The following is a 24,200-nucleotide window of genomic DNA, read 5'->3' as shown; positions in this document are numbered from 1 at the left end:
CTGTGAAAAATAGACAGGACCTTCTACAAACACTATTTTCTTGTGCTCTGTAGTCAAGAGTATGGCACCTAATTTCCACTTTTCACAGTTCCTAAATTTTTTATTAATCATTGCTATATATGTCTTCTGTAAGTTACTTGCAAGACCACAACAAACACATCCACCTTTCTGTGTTCCTTAAATACAAAGAGCAGTAAATTAATGATCTTGCAGTACATTATATACTCGTCTCACATACTAATGAAGAGACATACACACATTGTTATTTTAAGTTCTTAAATAGCAGAGAATAGGATTGCTTGCGTCTTACAAAAATTCAGCACACTTTGCTTGTCCAGCTATACTGAAAGGAGGACAGGAAACACTCGATATGGTTTTAATCAGGCCACAACTTAATAATAAAGTGTCTGGGACTACCCAGCAGATAAAAGTATACAATGTAGGTAACCCTATGTTCATTCAATAATTACCTGGGGGCTTCCACCAGCTCCCCCTCTTTTTCTATCCAGGTCCCCCAGCCAATCTATTGGTGGAACCTTACTATCCTTGCTCCCCATAGGAGGGCTAAGGTGGAATATAAAAAAGGGGGTTGGCTCCCTGCCGTACCATTCATAGGACCCTCAACTCTCTCCCGCCCCCGCTCCACTGTCCCCGTTCTGTTTCCTTTAATGAACACCTTTTTAAGTCCTTTTCCAAGCCATTTATCTGGTAACTATATATCTTTCCTACGGAGTATGTGCACTGGGCATCTGCCCCAGACTTACATAAGAAGTTGCGACATATAATCTAATCCCTTCATGCTACACATCATAGGCGCCAACTCCATGGGTGCTCCAGCCCTGGAGCACCCACGAAAAAAAAATAGCGGGTGCTTACCACCCACCGGCAGCCACGCTCTCCCCCACCTCCCCTCCAGGCCCCCCCCACTGGCAACCCACTGATCAACTTATCCCCCTTCCTCCCAGTATCTCCTGCCTGCTGCGGATCAGCTGCTCCACAGCATGCAGAGGGAGCAGAAAGAGGCGGGGAAGAGGCGGGGTGTGGGTGCAGCCTTAGAGGAAGGAATGGAGTGGGGGCAGAGCGAGGGTGGAACGAGGCGGGGTGGGGGCTTGGGGGAAGAGGTGGAAGGCAACTATTTTATACATTATTTAGAAACTGGACGAGAAGAAGTCAAAGTTCTTAAAAAACGGACTAACAGCAGTTGAAGTTCTCATTCGCAAGACAGTTGAGCTGAAAATGTCAATCAAACTGAAGCAACTAGGGCCTGGTACAGAAACTGTCCAGTGCGTTCAATTGCTGAAGCCACACAGAATTCACTGGCCACTGGAAAAGCAGCTGAGCTCACAGAGATTAAAGGATGGAGAAGGGTTCGAAGTGTCAAGAAAAGTAAAGTATTAAGACAATAATTACTTTAAGATTATTTTATGTAGTCTATTAAGAGAAGGGCTGAGATGCTGGGTCTTGTTATGGCTCCTGTATATTGCTATGGTGCTGTAAAAACTCATCACACTGGGGAGAATTTGCCCCAAACAGAAACTGTGTAGGACAGCCACGGGTTACCCCTATATGAAAGGGCTGTAAGCTCCAACACAGGAGATGTGCCAGCAGCTGAAAGCAGGATGATCCTAATAGCACTCAGCAGTACAGGGATTTTTTTTTACTGATGAGAACCTGCCCATAGTCAGTCTGGGGGATGAGGTGCCATAATGTAGAGCAGCCCTTGGTTGCTCTACTTCACTCTGTGAATTGCATAGCTCCTAGAGGTGCACAAAATGGGGAGGGTGCAAAAATGACTAAGTCATATTTGCCTCTTCCTCCTGCAGGGAGGAGCCATTCTGTGCTGCACTTCTAGCAGGTGCAGAAAAAAAACTCAGCGAAGGTACTTTTAACCATTTCTCTTCCATTTTTTAATTTCCATCATGAAAGATCTGCAAAAGAATTACTCCACTCTTGTGCATCTCTTAAGATTGTAGAATGGGAAAGTTTTATCTTGGGTTTTCTGCAGACTTTAAGAATGACCTTTGTCTATTTACCTTTCTTTGACGAGTGCCCCTGCAATGCCAACTAATATCTTCACATCCACTACTACCTCATCCAGTTTTCTACTTATGAGGATAAAGACATTTTAGATACAGGTATCTGTATAATTATAAAATGTGATTTTCAGCTTTTTGATATAGACACTGAAGATAATTATATTGTTCCACTAAAAGAGAATGTTGTGTTACTGTGTGTTGGTGTGGGTTCACAAGTACAGTGGGCTAATGCTCAGAGACTTGTGCTGACTGTGTGTTACTTTATCATATGATTTCCTCGCTTTTTAATATTTGTCTTATTGTCCAGAACTGTACTTGATGGACCTTCACTCTGAAGGTACAGCTATACTTCACACCATTTGCGGCAGCATGTGGGGTACATATTGTTACACGCCACAGTGCAAAACTAGGTATATCCACACTATGGTGTGTAGCTACACATGGCAGTGAAAGGCTCTGGCACTGGCAGAGGGACACTACACTGCTATTTTTAGCAGTGTAGATGAGAAGACATTGCTTGGGCAAGTAGAGAGCCATGTAGGTACATACCCGGTACATACCCTAAGGGTTCAGGCATATCTTTACTCACTTAAGCAGTGCCTCGCTGTCTACACTGCTATTGATACCCATGCTGGGGGAGAGACACGGGTAGCATATGTACTCTATGCACTCACTGCCTTAAGGAGTGAGCGGTGTAGATTTACTCTGAAATAATGACGCTTTTGTGTGGGTAATAATATTATTTTAAGAACCATATTACAGTTTCATTAAATGTGCCAAAATATACTAGATGAAATGCTTCAAATTCATTTTTAGAGAGGTACAATGATTTTCTTCTAGTTCTTTAGTTAAGGTTCTGAAAAAGTGGTTCAGAAACCTGAAATGAACAGCCAGTAATTCAACAAAATTATTTATTTATTATAGACTGAACTATGTGCAAGGTGATTTCCAAACACGAAAGATGGATGATCCTCACTCTGAAGACCACAGAAGCTAAGAATACACAAGCAGAGAGAGTTTAAGGGAAGCAGAATAACAATAGGTAATTTAAAAAATCATTAGAATGTAATGAGAGAGAGATTAATCTAACTTCTCGACACATTGTCAAGTGTCTAACTGCTTCTGGCAGAACATGCAGAAAAAGAAGTAAAAAACTGTTAATGGATAAGTTGCAAATTTCTTGCTAACTTCCAAGTAAAAGAAAAATGCCTGTTATAGTTCATAAAAAGTTTGGGAAACACTCGTGCAAATTGATTTCCTTAAGTACTTTAAAAAAATTGAACTAGGACAGCATTTTCCATGTGCAAATTCTGAACTAAGATTGAGTAATACATTTAATAGGACAGAGAAAACAACACAGAATATGGCTGCACACGATAAAAGGGAGCTCTTTCAAAATGGTATGCAGAAGGAGACAGGCAGGGAGACTGGACTCCAAGTATCAGGGAAATTGAATGGTCACAAGATCCCACACAGCTGGATGACTCAAACAGTTGCATTTATTGTATTTATTCTTGCTACTGCAGAACAAAGAAATGTTAAAAGTGAGCTGGCAAAATCATTTTTGTTTTAGTGTCTAAAAGTGGTACGTTTTCAAAGTGGTACATGGGAGGTACCTGCACAAACCTTTCTTGCATATAGGTAAATTGCTGCAAGTCATAGATCTATTCATTCAAGATCCATATAAAAGATTCTATGGTTGTATTATTTCCAGCTCCCAACATCTTGGTATGATAACTAAATGCTTTCTTAAACTCACCCCATCTGGTCTGCCATCCGAGGCTGTGACAATCAAAATGTAGCGATCAGTGCTTTCTCTGTCCAAGGGCTTTCCTAAGGCAAGAAGTCCAGAACTAGTAATAAAACAAAACATTAAATTACGTTATATCACAATAGTCTTAAAAACCTGCAAGTTCTTTTGTTCCACTACTATGTTTTAGATGAAAGTTTTCCTTTCAGCAAATATTCCTTAAGCTTTTAGGATATATTATAATTGGGTGAAGGCTTTGGATGAGTAAATACTTGTAAAATGATGAGCCTATTTCTAATGTTTTATGGTTGCATATATGTATAATTTAGGATTAAAGTAGTGACCTGATGATATACAAGATTATATTATATGATAGATAGTCCCAGACTGAACACAAGGCTGTCATTCATTCAAAGGGTTTGTACTGCTGTCATAAACCACAAGAGAGAATCTCCAGCAGTATGTTCATCACACCAGATTTCTGATAGCTCTGACAGAAAAGCATTCAGATTATTTGCAATAAACTATGGAATGTCTCTCACAAGGATTCATTGAACGGTTTACAGAAAAGTTTACTTTTCCATTCATTGCATAAGTGTATTGAATGAGTGTGCAATGAGTCAATTATTTTTCAGTGCTCACCAGTACAGGTACTGTATTCCCTAGTAATAAAAAATTGTCCCCAGTGCACGTGGTGTGTAAAGGAGAATAAATCAACCTACTGCATTTAGGCCATGAAAGAACTTGTGCTGTTCCAAAGCACTACAAAACAAAAGTGGATGTAAATAGCAAAGACAAATACAGCAGAGTAGGATTTGTCCCAGATCTCCATGGTCAGGAGCTCAAATAACTTCTTGAACTGCTTTGTGGTGCCAAGGAACAAGAACAGATTCTCATTGTGGACTAACACTCATAATCATCACAAAATTAGCAGTTAATCCTCATTTTGTAGGCAGGCTCATCTCTATTTCATCTTGGGTGATACAACTGTTTTTCTTGTAGCTTTCCCACAGTCTGTAAGAACTGCCACAGAGAATCAGACCTGAGATAAATCTAGTCCAGTATCCTGCTCTGACAGTGGCTAGCACCCAATGATTTAGAGGTAGGTAGGAGCACCACAGCAGGCAGATGTGTCATAATCTGTCCACCACATTTGGTCTTGGCTTGGTATTTAATAGTTAGAAACTGTCAAACTCTGCAGCATGATGTTTAATATCCCTTTCACAATTTTTTGTCATATTTAATGACGACGACTCTGGATAATCTTGTTATCCATATAAACACCTAATCCCTTCCTGAATCTTGGTAAATACTTCGTCTCAATGGGAATGTGCCAGTGTTTTCCACAATTTCATTATATATTGTGTGGAAAAGTATTTCCTTTTATCAGTTTTGAATTTCCCACCTTTTAACTTCATTGAATGTCCCCTGGTTCTTCTCTTATGAAACAGGGAGAAGAGACAGACATTCCCCATCTACCTTCCCCGTTCCATGCATTATTTTATGCATGTTTATCATGTCCCCTCTTATTCATTTATTTCTAAGGTAAACAATCCCAGGCTCCCTCTCCATATGAAAGTTAATCCATGTCTTTGATCATTCTCATCACCCTTTGAACTCCTAAGTATAGCAATATCAATTTTAAGATGAGGTGAACAGTAGTGCACAGAGCATTCCAGATGAGGTCACCACATTGATTTATATAAAGGTGGTAATAATATTCTTCATCCCAGTCCTTATGCAACCTAATATCTTGTTAGCTTTTTTGACCACAGCTGCACACTAGCAGAAGTCTTCATTAAGCTATCTATAATGACATCCAGGTCTCTTTCCTGAGTTGGAAGAGTTAATTTAGAACCCTGTAAATGGTTCTAATGGAACCGAATTGCCTTTGCCATCATGTTGCTCATTCACCGAGGTTATCCAGGTCTCTCTGATTCTTTCACAGTCCTCTCCTGTCCTGACTAACTTAAATAACTTTGCGCTATCTGCAAATTTTGCTACCTCACTACTCCTCCCTACCCTGCCACTTTCCTGATAATTAGTAAATATATTAAACAACATGGGACCTAGTACAAACTTTCAGGAACCCTGCTGTTAACCATTTTTCTATGATGAAAATTGAGCATTAATCCAATTCTTTGTTTTCTATCTCCAAGCCTGTTTTTGATTCATGACAATATTTTGCCTCTCACCTTATGATTGGTTAGCTTCTTGAGTATCTCTTGAGCAGTAACTTGTCAGAGGCGTTTTGGAATCTAAACAAATGTCTACCAGATCTTCTTTATCCACTATTTTATTGACACATTCGAGAATTATGAGAGATTAGTTTTCCTTTGCAGCAGCTATGCTGGTTAGACCCTATCATGTTGTGATCCTCCAAGTGTTTTCTTATTCTGTTTTTATTGATCATTTCAGCCAGTTTGCCAAGTACAGATGTAAGGCTTACTGTATATAACTGTATCAATCTTAGAGACTATTGAAAATACAGGTATAACATTTGCTATTCGTAATCCTGTTTGTTGTTTTTAAAGAGATATTGCACATTTTTATTAGTTGCTCAGCCAGTTCATAGTTAAGATCCATCAAACCTCTTGGATTTATATAATCTGGGTTTTTATATTATACATTTGCTCCAGCACCTCTTCTGACATTTCACTCTCCAAGAGCACTCCTCTTTATTATCAGAAAGGAGAAGGTTAGGGTAGGAAGCTCCCCAACATCCTTGGCGGTGAAGACTAAAGTCTCTTATGCCAGCACTCTATCTTTGGTCAGCAGGTTAGAGCAAGCTGACACTTTTAAGTGAATACTAATAGGGTTCAGTGGAATAAGAATAAGTGGGAAGTATTAGGAGCTCTTCCCTAAGATCAAGTGACTGACCTGTAAAATAGTATCCAGTCTCAATCATCATGATAGGGGGAATTTGAGGAAGGTGTTAAATCGTATGTCACTCATGGCTACAAAAAAAACCCTCCAAAATGCTACGGTGCATGAATGTCTCTAGTCGCTTCTTTCAGAAAGAACATCAAATCAGACTGACTCAGCAATAACTTATTTCCAGAATTTTACTAAACACTAAGGGAAACATGCATTAATACTCTATATCTTACTTTCACTTCTCTAATCTCATGCACTGTTCTCTGCATGAGGCCACTAAACTTGGGAATTCAATTAGTAATTACATTCATCTTATTAAAGACCATTTAACTTTTAACCTAAATTTTGTATTTCAATATTTTTATAAATCAGAAAAGTGGAAACAGCAGTGAATGTCCTGGGATGGCAATTTGCCCCTTTCCAACGTTTTAAAAAGATCAGATGTCTATGAATAGGCACAAAAGAGAAAAACACTCACTGCTTTTAAATAGTACACGTATCCCCAACTGCCCTTTGTAATGAATTAGCCATCATCTCAATGTAACAAAACAGCTTAAAATAAAGGTTTAAGAACACTCTAATAAAATCTAAACAGAAGGAAATTGGATTTGCATGTTTTGCTCATGTTCAACATGAATGCTTCCTATTAAGAAATGTGTACTTTTATTGTGATAAAATGTTAGTACAGGTAACCTGTTAAAATAAATTTCATGATTGGACTCTGAAGGAAAAGTATACTTGTGACAAATAAAATGTCCACAAGAAATAGTGTTCCAATAACACTACACTACAGCTGCAGGCTCATTTATCACCTGTGAATTTTAGACTTAAAATGAACAGGAAAACATAAGCTGATTTACTTTTTTAAATTCCAGAGTGTACCATACTGCCTTATTCCAGGCAGCCTCTCTAACATTTGTAATACATCTTTTCTAGATAAGCTATGTAATAACTGAACATACTTGGTTTAATTATGAGATATTGTGTTGTACTCAGGTCAAATGGACTCTATGCATTTCAGTTTCATGTATTCCATTGTCATTTCTTGGGCTTTAGTCAAATATCCATCACTTTCCATGGGGGAGCTAATGAAGTTCCTAATTACCTCAGATCAGATTCAGATTTTAGTTGCCAGAGGAGACAGAACTGAAGCTTAATTAAAAAGGCTACTATGTCAATCCTTAGAATGGAAGCATTATCTAGCGAGTTAGTGAAGTGAATGCTAAAGGAGATATACTGTACACAGTTAAAAAACAGTTCATTGATGTAGCACTAAGGGACTAGGCCATTTCTGGAGTCACAGAATGGGGTTCCCTCACCCTGGATTCTCACTGCAAACAATCCTTATGCATTCCAGTTGCAAGTTCAACACTAGGTGTTTTATTTACAATGTGCTTTATAAATATTTGCTACCTGCAGCATAAATAAGTATTTCCCCCAAATCTTTACCTATTGCAAACAAACAGGGCAGAAGAGAAAAGATCGCTCCTCTGTGAGATCCTGGGCTTCTCTAAGGCTCCATCTACACTGGCAAGTTTCTGCGCAGTAAAGCAGCTTTCTGCACTGTAACTCCCGAGGTGTACACACTGCCAAGCCACTTAGTGCGCAGAAACTATGCAGTTGTAGCACTCTAAAAAAACCACCCCAATGAGAGGCGGACAGCTTTCTACATCGGAGCTACAGTGCTGCGGTGCCAGTGTAGACACTGTGGTGACTACAGCACTGAGATTGGCCTCCGGGAGGTGTCCCACAATGCCTATTCTCACCTCTCTGGTCATCGGTTTGAACTCTACTGCCCTGCCCTCAGGTGATTAACCGTCCACCCCACTCCATACATTCCTTTGCAAATTAGAAAGTCCCCTTCCTGTTTGCTTGGTGATGCATGCAATGGTCTCAACGTATCTTTCCAGGTGGCCATGCCTGCTCCACACACCAGGCAATCCCCCTGGAGGAATGCCAAGCTGCTGGACTTCATCAGCATTTGGCAAGAGGAGGCTGTCCAGTCCCAGCTGCACTCCAGCCATAGGAATTATAATACCTATGGGCAGATTTCATGATGCATGATAGAAAGGGGCCATGACCGGGACACATTGCAGTGTAGGGTAAAAGTGAAGGAGCTGCAGAATGCCCACCACAAGGTGCGGGAGGCAAACCACCACTCCGGTGCTGCGCCCATGAGCTGCCAGTTCTACAAAGAGCTGCATGCAATACTCAGTGGTGACCCCACATCCACTGCGAAGGCCCCTGTGGATACTTCGTTGGCTCACATGACAGTCAAGAGTGGACCGAGCCAGGAGGAGGAAATCTTGAACAAAGAGGGGGAAGGGGACTCGAGGCAGAGGATGATTTGGAGGCCAGAGATGCATGAAGTCGGGAGCTCTTTTCTACCACAGAGGAGCCTAGCCAGTCACAGCAATCGGATCTTGGTGAAGTGCAAACAGGAGAGGAGGTCCCTGGTAAGTGGATCTGATTTTGGGAATTGCTGAAGCTAGTTGTTGGGGGCAGGAGGGTTGGAGAAAGCAGGCTTGTCTTCCACTGCATGCCTAGTCTAAGTCACGGAACAGGCTGTTGATACACTCCCTCACTTCATGGGAATCTCCCTCAGAGATCTCCAGGAAATTCTCATGGAGATACTGGGCAATCCGCTGCCACAGGTTCCTCAGCAGAGCTGCTTTGTTTCTTGCCCCATTAATGGTAAATTTCCTGTGCCACTTTGCCATCAAGGGGGAAACCATTGTTGCACACAGGCGAGCCACATAAGGGCCAGGGTAGCAGCTGCAAGCTTGGAGAAGACCCTCACTTGATTCCCTGCTCACCCTCAGCAGCAAGATATCTTCCATAATGATCACCTCCTGTGGAAAGTGTGGGGACAGGAATGATTATCAGGCCCCTCCATGCAGTGCTGGCTCTACCGAAGAGCAACATGCCCAGTGTACAGCAGGGTCTGGGAAGAGTGATTTCCCCTGCCCCTGTGGCTACTCACCATTTTGGGGGTCTTGTGGCTCATGTGTGCTTGCCTGGGGTCAGCGAGTTAGTGTCAGGTGTGTGAGTACTGGCTATGTTTTAAAGCACTGAATCAGTGTTGTCTGTGTTGCAAACAATACTGCTTCTGTAAAATGTTGCATTTAAACTTCACAGAGATGACCTTGGGAGCCCAGCCTCCGTCTTTGTTATCAGCGGCAGAAGGGCTGTGCAGAATTAGAAAGCGGCCAAGGAGAACTAAGGAGGACTTTTTCCGTGAGGTTATGATGCACTCTGCTGCCGAGAAACAGGAATTGAAGGAGTGGCGGGAGAGTGAGAAGAGGGACCAAAAGGAGAACGCAACACACCGGAAAGAAGCCACAGCGCAGCTCTTAAATGTTATGGAGCACCAAGTGGACACGCTTCAGGCGATAGTAGCTCTTCAAACCAAGTAGCTCCACGCCTGCCCTCCCCTGAAACCGCTGTCGCAAAACTTTCCCAGGCGCCCCCACACACACTGCCAACACACTATTATCAACCTCCTGGCTCCACTGTCTACCGGCAGCATTCCACTCCTCCATCCTCACAGTCCAGCACTGTGGACTCCCACTACCCACTGCACTCAACACCCATCCCTCTGCAGTTTGGCCCTGCTGAAGTACAACACCTGCTGCATTGTACTCCAAAGGAGAAGGTTGGGTATGATTCCTGGACATACACAAATCTGTAGCCATCCCAGGACCGCTCCTGCTCTCAAGACCTTCCCTTCCCCCATCCTCCTCCCTGCTGATGACTTTTTTTGTTTGAGTCTCTACTCTGGTTGTTGTCTTTCAAAAAAAGAATTGTGTTTGTTTGAAAGCAATCTTTATTTTATTAAGTGAAAGCAAAAAGAGCACTGCAAAGCAACATACAATTATGTTAAGGCCCCTTCTTGCACCACGTGCACCAATCACCTCCTAGCATTACAAGCACTGCAATCCTGAGCATAGCAACAATATTAGTGGTTTTCAGTTTCAAATTGCTGCCGCAAGGCATCCCTGATCCTTATGGCTCTGCGCTGTGCCCCTCTAATAGCCCTGGTCTCTGGCTGTTCAAACTCAGCCTCCAGGCAATGAGCCTCTGTGGTCCAGCCCTGAGTGAAGCTTTCACCCTTCCCTTCACAAATATTTTGGAGCGTACAGCACACAGCTATAAGCATAGGAATATTGTCATCAGCCATGTCCAGCTTCCCATACAGGCATCGCCAGTGGGCTTTTAAACAGCCAAATGCACACTCCAGTCATTCTGCATTTGCTGAGCCTGTTGTTGAACCGCTCCTTGCTGCTGTCAAATTGCCCCGTGTATAGCTTCATAAGCCATGGCATTAAGGGGTAGGCAAGGTCTTCCAGGATCACAATGGGCATTTTGACTTCCCCTACGGTGATCTTCTGGTCCAGGAAGAAAGTCCCTGCTTGCAGCTTCTTGAACAGGACAGTGTTCCGAAAGATGTGTGCATCATGCACCTTTCTGGACCAGCCTGCGTTAATGTCTGTGAAACGTCCACGGTGATTCACAAGTGCCTGGAAAACCATTGAGAAATACCCCTTGTGATTAATGTACTCTGTGGCTACTTGGTCTGGTGTCAGAATTGGAATGTACATGCCATCTATCGCCCCTCCGCAGTTAGGGAAGCCCATTTGTTCAAAGCCATCCACAATGTCACACACATTGCCGAGAGCCACGGTCTTTTGGAGCAGGATGCGATTAATGGCCCTGCACACTTCCATCAACGGTCGACTTTCCCACTCCGAACTGGTTAGCAAGCAATTGGTAGCAGTCTGGATTAGCCAGCTTCCACAGTGTAATCACCATGTGCTTCGCCAGCAATAGGGCAGCTCTCATTCTTGTGTCCTTGAACGCAGGGTTGGGGCAAGCTCATCACAGTCCCATGAATGTGGCTTCCCTCATGCGAAAGCTCTGCAGCCACTGCTCATCATCCCAGACATGCATCACGATGTGATCCCACCACTCAGTGCCACAAGCAATCTCATGACATAGCTACTACACATGGCAAGATCAGTGTTGCACTCCTCTTGCCTTTGCAGTTTAAGGAATAACTCTACTGCCACTTGTGACATGTTCGTCAAAGCAAGCAGCACACTGGTCAGCAGTTCGGGACCCATTCCTGCAGCTCGAAAAAGGCAGAGCAGTACACAAACTGTTGAAAGATGGTGCCAAATGCGGACGGAAGCACAGGGATTTCTGGGATGCAAAGAAATGCATCATGGGGCATTGGGACTGGACCCAGTCTTAGTGGCAAAAGAGAAAGAGGTGCTCTGTGGGATACCTGCCCAGAGTGCACTGCTCCGAATACCGCTGCAAGTGCCGCAAGCATGAACACACTATTATGCAGGCAGCTGTCAATGTGAACACACAACAGCTGTTTTCCTTCTGCGCTCTCTGACCGGTGCTGTAACTGCCAGTGCTGTAACTTTGCCAGTGCCCTAACCCTTCCTTCTAGCTGTCTCTACTCCCTTCTGTCTCACGCTGCTTCTCCTTCAACTGTTTCCAGTTGATGAGCAGAATCACCCAATTAATTAGCTGATCACTTAGTACTTAAACTATTACCTCATCAATTTACCCCACTGTGTGGTTGCTTCCAAAGGGCACATAGTGGTGAGTCAGCCTTAGGCTACTCACACTCTGTCACAATTACCTAGATTAGAGAGACAAGCTGGTTGAGGTAATATCTTTTACTGTACCAACTTCTGTTGGTGTGAGAGACAAGCTTTCAAGCTTCCACACAATTACCTAAATTGAAACATATGAAAAAGCTTCCTATTTAAGGACCTTGTAGCGGGGTGGTTACCCGCTCCTGCCCTTCGGGGCTTAAAACAGCCCAAGAGAGGGCTGTAGCTGGGGCAAGAAGCCTGGGCTGATTGGGAGAAAGCAGGCCCAGCTGGCCCCTATAAGAGGCAGTGAGACAGGAGCCCAGACAGTCTCTCTTTGGCTTAGAGGGAGAAGGGCCTGGCTGCAGGGAGCTAGACAAGGTACCTCGAGTGGAGCTGGGCTGGGGAAAGGCAGAGGAGCTGGGGAACTCCTGCATGGAAAGCCCCAGGCTGCTGCCTAGCAGTAGACCAAGAGGTACTGGGAGTTTCAGGGGGCAACCCAGGGGTAGGCAAAGGCAGCAGGTCCAAACCCCTTTGCCTGTGATGAGTGGCTGATACTGCAGTCTGCCCCAGTGAACAGGGGCTAGATGGAGACTGGGCAGTAGCCAATACTGAGGCAAAGTGGGGATAGTGGGGTGGGGGTTCCCCTGGGAGGGAGAGACCCAGTTAAAGGGACACCAGGGTCCTGGGAGGGACATGGGGGCCAAGAGGACAGGTGGATCACCGGCCTGCAGAGGGTGCTCTGGGCTGGCAGTGAGCTAATTCCCGTGGACAACCAGCAGGAGACGCCGCAGGGGTGAGTCCGCTCATCTACAGACCTCATCCTTCTTCAATTAAAATAAATGGGAGTCTTTCAAGTAATTTTAGTGGTCTTTGGCTTGGGTCCTAAGTGCATCTGGGTTCTTAAGAAAAGTATCTAATGTAAATGACCTGGAACAATAAAAAGATTATTGGAACAATCGCAGGGACATGATGTTATTCCTATATTTTGCCCTTACTCCACTATAATCAAATAGCATTTGACTTGGCAGACGTCACTCCTATGCCAAGAACATTTATATAACAGTAACTATATATTTTCCTCACCACCAATCCATTTTCTGCACAAGATGTCTCAATGCCTAGAAAAAAAATCAGTGGATGGACAAAGAGAACTTAGCTCATACTCAGTCCAGAAAAGAAAGAAGTGACGATGGTATGAAGGGAGATAATTCTTCAAAGAAACTTGACAATACTCTAACAACAGACCACACACCATAAAAGATGGAAAACTTAGTGGCTATACTGGACTCCTCACTATTCTTGATACACAGATGGTTACAGTTGCGTGGATTGCATTTTATTTCAAGATGATGAGGGAACTGGGATTGTTTAGTCTGCATAAGAGAAGAATGAGGGGGGATTTGATAGCTGCTTTCAGCTACCTGAAAGGGGGTTCCAAAGAGGATGGATCTAGACTGTTCTCAGTGGTACCTGATGACAAAACAAGGAGTAATGGTCTCAAGTTGCAGAGGGGGAGGTTTAGGTTGGACATTAGGAAAAACTTTTTCACTAGTAGGGTGGTGAAGAACTGGAATGGGTTACCTAGGGAGGTGGTGGAATCTCCTTCCTTAGAGGTTTTTAAGATCAGGCTTGACAAAGCCCTGGCTGGGATGATTTAGTTGGGTTTGGTCCTGCTTTGAGCAGGGGGTTGGACTAGATGACCTCTTGAGGTCCCTTCCAACCCTGAGATTCTATGATTCTATGGCTAGGAAAGCACAACTTTTCCTCTCTAAGGACCCAGCCACTCTAAGGACCCAAGCTTTTATAATTGTACCAGAGACTCTATACAACTGTGGTATGGAAGCTGCTGCTGGGGTAGAATGCACAGCCAATCACCCAAGCAACTAAGCTGTCTCAGGCATGGACTGCCTTTTTGTCCTGTATTTGTATCTTTTTGTCCTATATTTGTACAATATCTAGCACAATGGGCCCTAGTCCATAAGTGGGGCTCCTAAGTGCTATGTTAATAAAATAAAATACTAAAAACTAAAGTTAGGTGCCTGTGGGAGCCAGCTTGGAGAGACTATATGAACAGAAAGAACAGGAGTACTTGTGGCACCTTAGAGACTAACCAATTTATTTGAGCATAAGCTTTCGTGGGCTACAGCCCACTTCTTCGGATGCATGGAATGGAACATATATTGAGGAGATATATATACACATACAGAGAGCATGAAAAGGTGGGAGTTGCCTTACCAACTGTAAGAGGCCAATTAAGTAAGGGAAAAAAATACTTTTCAAGTGATAATCAAGATAGCCCAGTACAGACAGTTTGATAAGAAGTGTGAGAATACTTACAAGGGGAGATAGATTCAATGTTTGTAATGGCTGAGCCATTCCCAGTCCCTATTTAAACCTAAGGTGATTGTATCTAGTTTGCATATCAATTCCAGCTCAGCAGTTTCTCGTTGGAGTCTGTTTTTGAAGCTTTTCTGTTGCAAAATTGCCACCCGCAGGTCTGTCATAGAATGACCAGAAAGGTTAAAGTGTTCTCCTACTGGTTTTTGAGTGTTATGATTCCTGATGTCAGACTTGTGTCCATTAATTCTTTTGCATAGAGACTGTCCGGTTTGACCAATGTACATGGTAGAGGGGCATTGCTGGCACATGATGGCATATATCACATTGGTAGATGTGCAGGTGAATTCATGGTGGCTAAGTCCATAAATGGCTATTAGCCAGGATGGGTAAGAATGGTGTCCCTAGCCTCTGTTCGTCAGAGGATGGAGATGGATGGCAGGAGAGAGATCACTTGATCACTGCCTGTTAGGTTCACTCCCTCTGGGGTACCTGGCATTGGCCACTGTCGGTAGACAGATACTGGGCTAGATGGACCTTTGGTCTGACCCAGTACGGCCATTCTTATGTTCTTATGTTCTTAATGAGCCCCTGATGGTATGGCTGATGTCACTATGATGATGTCACTTGAATAGATATGTGGACAGAGTTGGCATCGGGCTTTGTTGCAAGGGTAGGTTCCTGGGTTAGTGTTTTTGTTCAGTGATGTGTGGTTGCTGGTGAGTATTTGCTTCAGGTTCAGGGCCGCCCAGAGGGGGGGGGCAAGAGGGGCAATTTGCCCCAGGCCCCGAGCCCCACAGGGGCCCCCACCAGAGTTTTTTGGGGCCCCCGGAGCGGGGTCCTTCACTCCCTCCGGGGGGCCCGGAAAACTCTTGCGGGGCCAGGCGCAGGAGCTTCTTCTGCTCCCGGTCTTCGCCGGCGGGGGGTCCTTCCGCTCCGGGGCGGAAGGACCCCCCGCCGGCGAATTACCGCCGAAGACGGAGCGGGACCCGCCGCCGAAGTTCAGCTCGGTCTTTGGCGGTAATTCGGCGGCAGGGGGCCCTTCCCTTCTGGGACCTGCCGCCGAAGTGCCCTGAAGACCCGCGGTGGGGGCCCCCCTCCGCCGAATTACCGCCGAAGACCAGGCTGCACTTTGGCGGTGGGTCCCGCTCCGTCTTCGGCGGTAATTCGGCGGCGGGGGGGGGGGGCGCCGCGGGTCTTCAGGGCACTTTGGCGGCGGGTCCCGGAACGGAAGGGCCCCCCGCCGCCGAAGACCCCGGGCCCCCGGAATCCTCTGGGCGGCCCTGTTCAGGTTGGGGGGGTTGTCTGTAAGTTATCTGTCCCCCAAGATCTGTGAGAGTGAGGGATCATCTTTCAGGATAGGTTGTAGATCTTTGATGATGCGCTGGAGAGGTTTTAGTTGGGGGCTGAAGGTGACAGCTAGTGGTGTTCTGTTATTTCCTTTGTTGGGCCCGTCTTGTAGGAGGTGACTTCTGGGTACTCGTCTGGCTCTGACAATCTGTTTTTTCACTTCAGCAGGTGGGTGTTGTAGTTTTAAGAATGCTTGATAGAGATCTTGTAGGTGCTTGTCTCTGTCTGAGGGATTGGAGCAAATGCGGTTGTATCTTAGAGCTTGGCTGTAGACAATGGATTGTGTGGTGTGTCCTGGATGGAAGCTGGAGGCATGTAGGTAAGTATAGCAGTCAGTAGGTTTCTGGTATAGGGTGGTATTTATGTGACCATCGCTTATTAGCACAGTAGTGTCCAGGAAATGGACCGCTTGTCTGGATTGATCTAGGCTGAGGTTGATGGTGGGATTGAAATAATTGAAATCATGGTGGAATTCCTCAAGGGCTTCTTTTCCATGGGTCCAGATGATGAAGATGTCATCAATGTAGCGCAAGTAGAGTAGGGGTGTTAGGGGACGAGAGCTAAGGAAGCGTTGTTCTTCGTTAGCCATAAAAATGTTGGCATACTGTGGGGCCATGTGAGTACCCATAGCAGTGCCGCTGACTTGAAGGTATATATTGTCCCCAAATGTGAAATAGTTGTGGGTGAGGACAAAGTCACAAAGTTCAGCCACCAGGTTAGCTGTGACATTATCGGGGATAGTGTTCCTGATAGCTTGTAGTCCAACTTTGTGTGGAATATTGGTGTAGAGGGCTTCTGCATCCATAGTGGCCAGGATGGTGTTTTCTGGAAGATCACCGATGGATTGTAGTTTCCTCAGGAAGTCAGTGGTGTCTCGAAGATAGCTAGGAGTGCTGGTAGCATAGGGCCTGAGGAGAGAGTCCACACAGCCAGACAATCCTGACAAAATGAGGCTACCAAGTGTCTACACTGGAGTCTCTGCGGCAAGTATGCATTTTAAGGAACCGTGCAGTGTTACAACCACCAAATTGAAAGCACGCTTGAGGAGGCTAAGATTCTAAGGGATCTGGCAATTGTCACATTGCGGGCAAATGGGATCGATTGTTGTTGTAGAAAGAAGACAAACAACACCATATGAATTGAGGTGCCAAACCAGCAGACAGAAATATAAAAATGAAAAAAGAAGAGAAGATAGTGAAGTATGAAAGTGAAACTATTATGAAAACTAGAACAAAAACAATCCAAGTGATTACTGGAACACTTGGTGTGTACCTTAAGGGTATGAATGAGATCTCAAGAACATGACAGGAGTACAAGACATCACAATCTGTGACCTCCAGAAGACAGCGCTCTCAGGCAGAGCAGAATTTTAAGGAAAGTCAAAGGAAAACAAGTGAATTTGAACAACTAAAATGCTGGAATTCTGCAGAGGTTTAAACAAAACAGCTGAGTACCCAAACCTACAGAGTTGATTCGTGGTCAGGATTTATTGATGGCTCCTATTGGTGGAGATAAATGTTAAACAGTAGCTTTTCCCTTTTTATGCTTAAATATCTTGAATGTTATGAAGGGTATTTGTTTAAAACAAAACAAAACAAAACATCCCTATGTGTAATACTGAGAAATAATAATAAGATGATTGATTGATAGATGATGATGAGAGCACAACAAACTAGTTTCCCACGAATTCCAGTGTCTCCTAATTTGTTTCCTGACTAAATTCAAAATCTTAGTCTTGCTCTTAATCCAAAAAATCTTCAATGCATTGATGTCATGAATATCTTAAATAGATTTGTGTCCAACAGGGACAATGCACGTGAAGACAAACAGAATATGACTCTTAGGGTACCTGCAATAAAAAACCTGTGGCACCAAATCTCAGAGGCTGGGTCAGCTTACTCAGGTTAGCAGTGTTCAGGCTGCAGGGCTAAAAACAACAGTGTAGATATTCAGGCTCGGCCTAGAGACCAGGCTCTGAGGAGACCCACTCCCCTTGAGGGGGTCTCAGAGCCTGGGCTCCAGCCAGAGCCCAAATAGCTACACTTCTATTTTATAGCCACACACCCTGAGCCCTGTGACCCTAAGTCAGCTGATCCAGGCCAGCTGTGACCATGTCCATGGGTCTTTTATTGCAGTGGAGACAAACCCTTAGATACTGAGGACTAAGTGTTGTGCAGCAAGTGACATCCACTTTGGAACAGTATGCCAGTAGAGTTTAGACTACAGTCATAATAAAAGCCCATGGTTTTGACAAATGCTTCTTCTAGCAATGACTACCTTCACACATATATACATTGAAACCATGGTAGTGGAAGGTGAAGTTAGTTAATGGCCACACCTGTGGGATTTATTTAAAAAACAATGCAGGCTCTCCCCCAGAGGTTACAGCCTTGTAGGCATTTCTCCTGAGAACCAACACTATCTTCAGAGGATGTTCATGATTGGAATGTAGGCAGTCATGCCTAGCAGTTGGAGCAGGAGTCAGCCCTTATGGTTAGCACAGGAGTTGGTAGCCAAGAATCAGAACCCAGGGTCAGAACCAAAGTTGGGAGCAAAATGGAAGAGCCAAGGGTCAGAGTTGAATTCAAGTTGGGTAGCCAATCAGGGAGCCCATTACCAATTACCTTTTTACATAATTTTGTCAGTGCTTAGAGACCAAGGTAGAGGTCACTGTAACGGGTCGGACTCACCCCCACGGCGCCTCCTGCTGGAGACTCCGGGAATTAGCTCTGTTCCAGCGTTCGGAGCGCCCTCTGCAGGCTGGTGATCCGCCTGTTTTCTTATTGGCCCCGTGTCCCTCCCAGGACTCCAGTGCCCCTTTAACTGGGTTTCCCCCTCCCCGGGGAACCCCCACCCTGCTTTCCCCGCTTTGCCTCAGAATGGCTACTGCCCAGTCGTGCTCTAGCCCCAGCTCCTGGGACAGACTGCAGTATCCGCCTTCTCGTCACAGGCAAAGGGGTTTGGACCTGGTGCTCTTCCTACCCCTGGGTCGCCCCTTGCAACCCCCAGTACCTATGGCCTACCGCTAGGCTACCGCCTGGGGTTTTCCAGGCTGTAGCTCCCCAGCTCCTTAGCCTGTTCCCAGCCCTGCTTCACCCAGGTACTTTACCTCTGCTCATAAGCAGCCAGGCCCATCCCTCTCTGAAGGCAGAGAGAGACTGACTGGGCTCTGGCTTCCCTGCTTTCTTATAAGCCCCAGGGCTTCAGTTTGGGGCGTGGCCCCAGCTGCGGCCACTTCCTTACTCGGCCCAGCTTCCAGAGCCACGCCTCTCAAGCCCTGGCAGGCAGCTTTTCAAGCCCCTCTGGGCAGGAGCAGGGTCCACCCTGCTACAGTCACCTAAAAATACATTAAATTTAGATTAGCTAATCCCATCCAAACATTAGGGGTTGAACTTTTATGGATCTATTGTATTTTATTTTGGTATATTCACATTGGTGTAAGGAAGTCTCTGCAATTCTTCACTTACTCCTTAAACCTGATGAAATTAGATTAACATATAAACTCCTAACAAAAGCCCTCCTCTTCCTCTCACCCCTGCTTACTCTCTTCCCATTCTCTGCACGGGGGAAGTCATTTTACCCTCCCTTTCCCTTTGAATAGGAATGACATTTGGCAGAATGGCAGGATGTAAATTGCAGCCACTTGAAAGAATGTGGGGCACTGTCTGGTACTTGTAACATATCCTCTTATTGAAATTAAGGAGATTTTCAACTGTAGGAAAAGCTAAATGTTTCCCATTTTACTGGTGTCTGAAATATCTAGTTTTAAAATAATAGCTCAAAAAATCTTCCTTTTCATTACAGAGTAGTATTTTTTCAAAGTTAGAAAGTAAGTAAAAGTATCCCTTTCATTAGCAAAAGGCTGACAACTTTAAAGGCATCTAATTAATCCCAGGTCACTCTTTTAAATGGAATATTTCCACTTCAATAGGTTTTAGCTAGTAAAATGTTTAAAATAAATAAATAGTCCCCTGTGTAAAATTTCAGAGCTCAGTACCACCAAGTGAGCTCTCATTAACAGCTAAGAGCTGAACAACAAACAGCTGAACACCTCTGATTAGAAGTCGTTTCTCTTGCTCACAATCTATATATTTATTTGACAGATGAATTAAAAATGTAGTTCTAATGGATTTTCCACTTACGTTTCAGAGAGATTAAAAACATGTTGAGGATCTCCATTTTGGATGAGGTATCTTATTGGGTCACCCTCTCGATCAGTGGCCTTCAGAAAAACAATCAAAATAATATGTTACAGTCATAAATGCTAAAAAACCTGGTTAGTGCTGTTCAATCGATATGCTGTAAAATTAACCTTCAAAATCGAGCCATTTAAATATTAAGTATCTTTTCAAGAGGAATCAGTGCTCACTGTTTCCATTTTATCAGCTATTGTGGGATGTGCGGTATTCACTATGCAGTTGCATCACATCAATATTCTGAACACATACAAAATATTTTATTTTAATTATTTGAAATATATATATAATATTTCAAATTATTACCACCAGTATGAACAAGTAGCATATGAAATTTATTATTTATTTAAGTACTTATGTTTTCTATTATTTTTAAGGGCTGTGCAAATATATTCTGATTGGACCAAATCCTGACATTTCCTTGAAAACCCTCAGGGCGGGACTTTTCCCCTATTCTTCTCATCCAGATACTTTACTTTCTGGTTGTTTTGTTTGCCATCTTTCTCAATCCTTTTGCTGATGTTCCTCTTACTGACCCTCACCCCTAAATCACAACCCTTCTGACTTTTCTTTCAGGTTCCTGGGGCATCCCGGAAGATCAGGATGAGAACAATACTTTCAAAAAATGATTTCACAATAATAATTGTCCATGCCGTTGTTACCTTCCCTGGACAAATTTTAATGCCCTAAAAAATGACGTTTGAAACATCTGATATTTAGATTGACAGAACTGTTCTTGCAATTGTATCCATGAACCTGAACTTCACATACTGAGTGGCTGTTTTAAGAAGAAAAACAAGAAACTTGACATGTGAATTCTTGGAATTTGCAAACCAAGCACATACCAGAAGATAACTACTGAATAAGCTCTGCAAACTGCACAAATACTTTTCTCTCGAAAACTGTCCAAGCAAACTTGAAAGAATGTTGACATTAATAAACATCTCTCTTAACTGGTTTAAAAATAGAAGATAGACATGATTTTAGTGTACAAGTTAGGAAGAATACAAATGCTGTGAAAAGCCAGAAGAATTTAATTCTATTTTCTACATCCTCATAATAGTTTAAAAAAAACCCCTAATATATTGGTCTGCAAAGGTTGGTAACTAATGTTATTAGTAGACCCATTTATAAAAGTGAAAAACAAAAGGGAATTTCTTTTGGTTTTTTTGGTTTTCGCTGAAAGATTGTGATGGTAAAATTCATAATAATAGAAAATTAGGCTTGGAAGAGACCCCAGGAGGTCATCTAGTTCAATCCCCTGCTCAAAGTAGACCAACACCAACTAAATCATCCCAGCCAAGGCTTTGTCAAGCCAGGCTTTAAAAACCTCTAAAGATGGAGATTCCACCACCTCCTTGGGTAACCCATTTCAGTGCTTCTCCACCCTACTAGTGAAACAGTATTTCCTAATATCCAACCTACACACACACACACACACACCCTCAACACGAGACCTTTGCTTCTTGTTCTGTCATCTGCCACCACTGAGAACAGCCAAGCTCCATCCTCTTTGGAATTCCCCTTCAGGTAGTTGAAGGCTGCTATCAAATCCCCCCATAACTGGTAACTGGTGATGGGCTGCAGTGGGGTCCAACCTTTTGGGCCTGAGGGCCAAACATTATTTTAAAAAGTTCAAGAGGCCACAATCAATCTTTTGAGGCAATACAAACCAAGCAGATACACAGTTTCCCTGCTGAGGATTCCTCTGGCATGGGGGAATCTCCATCAGGTACAGAGCTGACAGAGTCGGCTCCTAAATATTCTTCCCAAAGCCCTTGGCACAAGGTATGTGTTGGCTTTTGAGTGAGGAAGTGGCTGCATTTCATTATGTTCTGGGAATCCCAAGACGGCATATGATCTCTGATGGGCTACAGACAGTTCACACAAGTTAGATCTGCTCTTGAGCCCCTCACCTCCACCAGTTTTGCCACATTTGACTGCCCAAAGTGTAAATATCTTTACACTTTTTTCCATGCTGCCCTTTTTGTATAAAGCAGCAATCACAGACTGTTCTGTAAGCCACTACCCTCTCCTCTTTCAAATATCTCTTTAAGAGAAGAATTGGTTGGGAATTTTTTGAAAATTTTGGGGGGTTAAAAATGATCAGTCAAAATGAAATCTGTTTGATGAAACTGTAATTAAGAAAGTTTCTCAGGTCCAGGAAGGAAAAAAAAAAGAGGGAGACCCCTCCAGAATAGCATATAGCCAAGTGGATAGGGCATTCACTCTGCTTGATTGAGACAGAGGACCTCAGCATAAGTCTCCCACATCCTAATCACCATGTTGTTGGCTATTCAGAGATGGGTCTTTCTCAAACACCCCTGTTGGAGTTCTTTCACTTTGCATAAATAATTACAGTCCTCTCCACTGAAACTGTCCTCTTCCTTTCCAAGTGTAACAGTCTCTTTCCCATACTCATCCGCCTTAAACTGTCTGCTGCCTTTGACACTCTTGAGAACCAGTTTCATTTTGATGGGTTTTTTTTTTTGGACTTCTGTGTTTCTGCCCTTTCCTGGTTCTTTGCCTGTCTTGATGACTGCTTCTTCAACCTTAGCTCTGATGGATCCACTTCCTTCTCTTTCACTTTGGTGTTTCCAGAGGTCTATCCTTTGTCTCCTCTACACTCATCACCATGTCGGGGAGATGGACAATAACATTTCATTTTTTAAAACAAAAAATGGGAAAAAATTATCTGACAAAAATTGTTGCGGAAAACCCCACATTTTTAAGAAGCTCTAATATTCAATTAATTTCCATGGTCTCCAACGTCACTTTTATATTGATGAGTCTTAAATCTCTCTCTCGACACACCTAATATCTTTCCCTCTGTCTGGGGTCACATCTCTTAACTGTCACTGTTCTTCTGTTACTTTTCAGAACCCTTTATGTTTCCCTCTCACTTTCTCCATCATAGTTGACAAATTCACTATCCTGACTGTCGATCACATTGGCAGCTTTTTTTCTCTTCTCTTCTTGAATCCAGACTCTCAAACACAAAAAAACAAAGACACTCCCCCTCTCCCCAATAACTTGGAAATGCACATCACTGATTTGGTAGGTTCGAATGTGCTTCTTTAAAATGCACAAGTAATAGCAAAATAAATTATATATGATCTTAATCAATTAAATTCAAATAAGTACATCATGTAAAAACACAAAGAAAACTGAAGACTCACAACCCAATAAAAATAATCTCTCTCTAAATTTGGATCAGCTGATTAAATAAAATTGTATTTTGACACCTGTATATTTCAAGATCAATTAAATGCACCCATTTTGCCACCCTTAGAGAATTACTGCCTGCTGCCTGCTTGTAGAGCACACCTCAGTAAGACAGTAATTGCTCTATTCCTGTTTATCGAAATCTCAAGAAAATAAGAACATTTGCATACTTAAGCTTTAATCAACAATGGCTGGCAGAATGTGAAGTAATAAACAGCTTCTAGGCATGCAATAAACGCAGTTTTATTTACCAAATAACACAGTGGGGATTATTTATTGCTGTGTTACTTAAGGTAATCTTGATTGTTGCTATTAAAATACCAGTTGTAATCAACTGGGTACATTTTAAAATACGTGGAATTAGCATACAAAATAAATTGGACTTTCCTTCATCTGCGTGTTAATAGAAGGAACTGACAATTAGAATATCCAATAAAGTGGAATTTTTAAGTGTATGTAGCTATTGGGTATATTTGAAATATTGAGGATTACTTATTAGGAGTTGAAATACATTGCAAGGCCTTAGGGGTCACATAGTTCAGAAAAAAAATTAAAGAACCTGCTCTCAAAAGAAGCTGGTTTTTCATGTCTATTGTCATCAGAATCTTGTGTCAAAAATTAACAAAAGTGAATTAAATGAACAAGGATTTAAAATGTGTTTTTTGTTGGTTTTTTTTTTGTTTCCAATACTTCTCACTTCCATCCTACCAAACAGAACAAGGTCTCAATCCTACAAACAATTATGCATCTGCTTAACCTTTAAAATCACAAGCAGTCTCCTTGATCTCAATGGAAATGACACATGTTCAAGAAAAAC

At 43.2% G+C, this 24,200-nt stretch overlaps 1 protein-coding gene across 16 annotated transcripts in view; it reads right to left on the bottom strand.

The window, feature by feature from the left end:
• PCDH15 (protocadherin related 15) overlaps positions 1-24,200 on the bottom strand; it is a 771,473-nt gene that overhangs the window by 284,168 nt on the left and 463,105 nt on the right. For all 16 annotated transcript variants that reach the window (XM_045024749.1, XM_045024750.1, XM_045024752.1 and 13 more), the window contains 2 exons: positions 20,105-20,184; positions 3,796-3,889 (listed from right to left, as the gene is read on the bottom strand). In XM_045024749.1, the coding sequence (XP_044880684.1) occupies positions 3,796-3,889; positions 20,105-20,184 (174 nt within the window). The remainder of the gene's footprint in view (positions 1-3,795; positions 3,890-20,104; positions 20,185-24,200) is intronic.

This window comes from Mauremys mutica, chromosome 7, assembly GCF_020497125.1.
Source record: "Mauremys mutica isolate MM-2020 ecotype Southern chromosome 7, ASM2049712v1, whole genome shotgun sequence".
Lineage (NCBI taxonomy): Eukaryota > Metazoa > Chordata > Testudines > Geoemydidae > Mauremys > Mauremys mutica.
Note: the sequence above shows the minus strand (reverse complement) of the source record. Positions and strands in the feature narration are given on the sequence as shown.